Here is a 6,212-nt window from a genome sequence, read left to right as displayed (position 1 = left end):
CACCGCAGACAGAGCTCTAACTACGGCCCGTGACAGTCTGTGTAGGTCCATGATAGTAGTGTTTGATTTAACTTAATTTCAAAATGCCAAGTTAAAGAGAACGTATGGTTGCTGCAGCTGCGGCTGTGATTTTAGTAATTACCATATTATGCGATCTAGTAACAGGAAAAAGAAACCACGCCGTTGGTGGATATCAGAATACAACAAAAGTCGTTTAAAGTAAGTGTGTCTATAATTTTATTTTCTGCTTTGATACCCTTAAGAAGCAGTGGTATCACGGGAGAAAATTAACAAATGAACATGCTGTAGCATCGGTGGGATAATGTATTTTAATAACTTTGTTTTCAGGTTAAACGGAACTGATATGCTCCTTGATTTCAAAAAAGAGCCAAGCAACACATTCTTTAATTTTTGTAGGATGACTCCAACTATTTTCGAAAACCTTCTGAATTAAATTGGCCCAGTTATATCAAGGAATGATACCAACATGCGAAAATGTGTTCCTGTTCAAGAACGGTTTGCAATTGCACTTAGATTTTTGGCATCTGGAGATAGCTACACAAGCTTGAGTTATCTTTTTAAAGTCTCCATACAAACAATTTCAAGATGTGTCGATGACGTTTGTGAAGCGTTAATGGTAGAATTAAAGGAAGAAATAAAATTAAGTAATGTGAGAATCAATTATTTATTAGAAAGTATTTATTGCAAGAAAATGTCCTGGCTCCGAAACATAAGGCAATGGACAGGGATTAACGACATACAATCTCTGATACATATTGCAAGAAATAGAGAATTAATGGAAAATGTGATCGCTAACATCCATTAGTGGATTTGCATCTAAAGAAGAAGAAGATTTTTTATTATACCGCTGGTAGCAAAAATCTAATCAAAAATAACATTTTCGAAATATTGTTTCATCTGTTTACCTTGTGACACTGAGTGTTTATGTTATAAAGGCGGTTGAGAGCTTGATGATTTAGGGTTATCTGGGGACGGTTGTGAGTATGATGATTAAAAGTTACCCGGGGATCGCATTAAGACTTGATATTGTGAGGATTGCTGTGGGTTGGATGATTGAGGGTTAACTGTGGATGGTTGTGAGTTTTAGGATTGAGAGTAACCTGGAGATAGGACTGAGGCTTGATATTGTGAAGATTGCTGTGAGTTGGATGATTGAGGATTATCTGGGGATGGTTGTGAAGTGGATGGTTGAGAGTAACCTGGGGATAGCAGTGAGACTTGATATTGGGAGTTGGATGATTGAGGGTTACCTGTAGATCGTTGCGAAGTGAATGATTAAGAGTAACCTGGGGATGGCAGTAAGACTTGATATTGTGAGAATTGCTGTGATTTGGATGACTGGAGGTTACCTGGGGGTGGTTGTGAGTGGTAGTAGCGGGAGTAAGTTGGGTGTAGAACACCGGGGGATTTTATCTCTCCTCCTAAAATGTTGCTCACTGCCTGTTGGGGCAATACCTTCGATCTGGTTCGAAATGATAATAAATAATTAATGTGTTACCTTAAGTTGGCGATCACACTTCTCGGATTACACTTTAAAAAGCACTTACAACTTGAAAAACTTTATTTTGCTTTAGTTAAACATTCTGTGGTGAAAGAATGAGCGAATTATTTTTAATTAATTAAATATGACAGTGACAATGACTGATGTTTTTTTCTAATAAAATTGAGAAGAGTGTACGTGATAATCTCGCAATTCTGTAGGACCTGTACGTCTATGAGACTTAGCTCTTACATTGTGAATAAAACGAAGGCAGTATGCAAAAGCTCTCTGAAGTCGAGTGAAACATGAAAATTTGCAGAGGGCATCATACACTTGTGAATCTGGTTTTCTGATCAGATGAGTAACCCTTTTGAGTTCAGGCAGTTCATCAACATTAATACTCGAAGGACCATTATATACAAAGAGGTTGAAATCAAAGTGTGGATCTAACAAAAATTGAGGACCATTAAACCAAAGATCACAATCAAGCAACTGCAAGGGTGTAGCACCACGAGATAGTATATCCGCAGGGTTGTCTTTCGATCGTACATATCTCCATGTATGGTTGGAGGTGAGTTCTTGAATTTGAGTTACTCTATTGGCTACAAAGGTAGACCAAAGAGAAGGGTGTGAATTATTCCACGCGAGGACGATTTCGGAATCTGTCCATAAATTGACAGAATTTATCTGAGATTGGGATGGAATCAAGACAGAAAGAATTTTCGTAACAAGATTAGAGAGTAATAATACTCCTAGAAGTTCTAATCGAGAAAGAGTCACAACTTTTACAGGACTAACACGACTCTTTGAGGAGATTAGATTGCAAGAGAGAAAGCCATTTTCATGAGATGTTCTTAAATAAACGCAAGCACCATACGCGCTAAGACTTGCATCCGAAAACCCATGTATTTGAGTACTTGTTACATTGCTAGAATTTTGCAGCAACCTAGAAATCTTGAGATTGGAGAGGTGAGGAAGTGTTTGCAAAAATAGATTGCATTCTGTAAGCAAATTTGGACTGAGGTGGTCATCCCAATTCGACCTTTCTAACCAAATATTTCTTATAATTAATTTGGCAGATACCACTAAAGGGTTATTCAATCCGATAGGGTCATAAATAGAAGCAATTAAAGAGAGAACTTCTCTTTTTGTATAGGTATCCTTACTAACGGCAACCTTTGGCACACTAACTGAAAAATGATCGGAGTGAGAATTCCAACATAGGCCGAGAATTTTGTTCGTGTGATTTTCAGGATTGATTACATAACTAACTTCATTAGAGATATGAGAAATACCTGCGAGAAATTCGAAGAGTGTTTCGAAATCGTTACAGCCATACAGCACATCATCGATATAACAGCAATTTAAAAGAACATCAGTAGCCAAGGGAAATTTGTCGGAATTTTTTTGAGCTAATTCCTTAAGACATCTAGTGCTGAGAAAACCGGAGTTATTTAATCCATAAGTGACAGTTTCGAGTTGAAGACATTTCAAATCCTCTTGAGGTGAATCACGCCATAAGATGTTCAACAGAAATACCTGTTTAGGATTTACTCGAATTTGTCTGTAGATATGACGTAGATCTGCTACAATACAGTATTTAAATAATCTAAAATTTATCAAAATATCGAATAATTCGCGTTGTACCGTGTAAACAGGAAACATTATGTCATTAAGACTTAGATTTGAGGTAGTTTTCATACTGCCATCAAAGACAATACGCAACTTATTTGTTACGCTATCCTTTAAAACGCAATGGTGAGGAATAAAGTATTTTAAATCAGAGTGAATATTTCGAGTGGAGAGGGGCACATATCTGTAATGTCCAAGTGCAATATATTCGTGAATAAATTGTTTATACTGTGCGTATAATTGATCTGACTTGATCAGTTTCTGTTCGAGGTTTAGGAATCGCTTCTTTGCGAGGAAAAACGATTCGCCCAATTTTTTATATTCGTTGGGAGATTTGAAAGGGAGATCTACTTGGAATCTACCAGTTGATAATATTTTAAGTGACGATTTAAAAATGTCTTCGGCCTATTGCTCTGAAGAAGTTAGGATTTTTGGAGTACAAGTAGAAGACGAGATTTCTTCTATTTCCCAAAACGACCGTACGAGTGAATCGGTATTTTGAGTTTGAATGAACAAGGATACTTCATTTCGAGGTTGAGTATTTTCTTGAATGTTAAGTATAGAATATGAGTCAATTGACCCAGAGGATTGAGGTACATTTCTACCTACAAGATATCCGAGATGAGTATTTGTTAAGGTAGGAAGATTAGGAGTACAAAATTCTGGATCAGCTAGGTGAATGTTTGGTGGAATTTTGAGAGCATTAAAATCCAATGTAATTTGAGGGTGCTTACAAGTGATGGTTGGGAGAATCTCACAAGAGAGTGTAAAATGTTTTGTGGGATTGACATTTGAGAAAATATTTAAATCCACCATTTTTTTCGACGTCGAACAGATTTCGGATATCCCAGAAATTTGAAAACTTTTTGTGTAAGGAATACATTTCAAGCGACTTGCTAATTCCTCAGTGATAAACGAAAGCTGACTAGCTGAGTCTGTAAGGCAGCGAACCTTAACGGGATTATTATGAGAATCATAAATTGTAACACATGCTGTTTGGAGTAGAACCTCCTTTTTACCTGAGAGTGTAGAGAGAGATGATGCTCGGTAGACATCATTAGACTGAGATTGATTTGCTATTCGTGGGATTGCAGGAGAACTTGAAGTTTCGCTTTGAGTATTAGGATCACGAGATACATTAGAGTGAGTACTAGAATTTGGAGTATCATGCATATTATGAGACTAGCGAGTATTTTGAGAATTATGATTTTCTTGTGAGTCTTGAGAGTGACGAGTGTTTTGGAAATGAGTGTTTCTAGTGGGTAGACTACGAGAATCTTGATTTGTTCTTGAAATGAAACTACTATTACATGTAGCGCAATTTGACGCAGAGGTACATGAGCTTGCTGAATGACCACTAGCCAAGCAGTTGTGACACGCTTTCTTTGCCTTGACCGTTTGAAAACGCTCATCTTCAGACATATTTAAGAATTCCCGGCAAGTGTATATTTTATGGGAGTTATTTTGATATAAGAAACATTTTAAATATTGATTATTACTACTATACTGCAAATTATTGATAACTGTGTTAAGAGAAGTAAAACCAGAAGGTTGTTTTTGTTTCGGAGAATGAGAGTACTCAGGAACAAGATTTTCGAAAATTTTGCATTTTCTTTCAATAAATTCAAGGAACTCCATTAAACTTGGGAGTTTGTTTATATTACGCTCGGTTTCAAATGATCATTTAGTATTATAGTCTAATTTTTGAGTTAAGACATTGGGAAGAATTAAATCAGTGGGTTGATTCGAGATGTTGAGGTTTTCTAAGGCAGCGGGACGGCTTTTAATTTGAGTTAAGAAATTCCTTAGAGCATGTGCATTGGGTTTTGTAATGAGTCGAGCATTTAATAAACTGTTCAAATGACTGTTTACTATTAAATATTTATTTTCAAATCTATCGCATAAATTTTGTATTGCAATTTCAAAATTGGAATCAATTATTTCTAGATTGTCAATTAACTTTAACGGTTCATTCCTTAACACTGATTTGAGATAAATAAGTTTTTGAGCATTAGATAACTGTTTATCATTTGTTATTAATTTGGTAAAAACATCAAAAAAGCTGGGCCATTCTGAGATTTCGCCCGAGAAAAAAGGTATTTTTAATTCTGGCAACTTTACATTTTGAATTGTGCTAACAGATGGTGTTACATTTGTTACAATAGGTTGAGTTTGAACTGGTTTTGCAGATAATTGCGTGATTTTCTAGTGCAAATATGAATCTAAATTATAATACTGTTCTTCAACTATGTCCCCATTTGAACAATATTTATCAAAATCTTTTAATTCAAGTTCCTTTTGTAGGTTGAGATACTCGCGATAAGTTTCATTTAATACATTTTTGCGTGCAATATATTGACCGCAATCTAAACCTACATTTTGGTTTTTTGAGACAAATGTTTGAATTCTAGTAATACAAGCTATAGTATGCCCTCTTAATTTTATAATTTTTGCAACATCAGTCATTTTGAACGTGAGAAAAAATAATACAAATTATAAATATAACAAGAGATACTTAGTATCATGAACTAAATAATATTACCATAAAAATCTACTTATAATCACTGCGAATCTAAAATCTAAAAATAAAATGACATGCGACGATGCAAAAAACAATTCGTAAAAGTTACAATAAATTACAAAACCGCACATTAAGTCCAACCGCGACCACACATAAACTCCTTATTTCTTGCAAGTGTCGATGTCGATATACCGGCCTCCCGGCGCTAATAGAACAGCCTTGGATCCTGGACCCGCCAAAACTCCAATGTGTATATCTGAGACAATAAAAACTATGTCTTTTCTTTGCGAAGAAATGAGGAAATTAGTGATGTTTTTCACGAATAGTGTGAGAAAATCTTGAGTACTGCGTAAAAACGCCTTTGCAGAAACGAGAGATGATCGCCCTCGTGCTATAATTAATGAAAATTCAGCTTCCAGCTTTACATAAACGGGAACAGTTGCTGTATCCGGCTCGAAGGACCATGTAGAACACCGTGAGATTTTATCTCTCCTCCTAAAGTGTTGCTCACTGCCTGTTGGGGTAATACCTTCGATCTGGTTCGAAATGATAATAAAT

General features: G+C 35.8%; 1 protein-coding gene across 1 annotated transcript; it reads right to left on the bottom strand.

The window, feature by feature from the left end:
* Positions 1-1,034: 1,034 nt before the first annotated feature.
* Positions 1,035-3,166, bottom strand: LOC140449003 (uncharacterized). The gene is made up of 2 exons (XM_072542142.1): positions 1,700-3,166; positions 1,035-1,307 (listed from the first exon to the last, which is right to left on the bottom strand). The coding sequence occupies exons 1-2, from the start codon at positions 3,164-3,166 to the stop codon at positions 1,035-1,037; spliced, it is 1,740 nt and encodes a 579-aa protein (XP_072398243.1).
* Between the last annotated feature and the right edge of the window lie 3,046 nt (positions 3,167-6,212).

Source organism: Diabrotica undecimpunctata, chromosome 8 (genome assembly GCF_040954645.1).
Source record: "Diabrotica undecimpunctata isolate CICGRU chromosome 8, icDiaUnde3, whole genome shotgun sequence".
NCBI classification, from domain to species: Eukaryota; Metazoa; Arthropoda; class Insecta; order Coleoptera; family Chrysomelidae; genus Diabrotica; species Diabrotica undecimpunctata.
This window is presented reverse-complemented; position numbering and strand designations above follow the sequence as displayed.

Bases quoted from the DNA above. Each gene is read 5' to 3' on its own strand.
- LOC140449003 (XM_072542142.1), bottom strand. From the start codon at position 3,166: ATGTTTCCTGTTTACACGGTACAACGCGAATTATTCGATATTTTGATA. The intron at 1,308-1,699 runs GTACACTCTTCT...TGCCATCCCCAG, and splicing joins CAGAATTGCGAGATTATCAC to GTTACTCTTAATCATTCACT.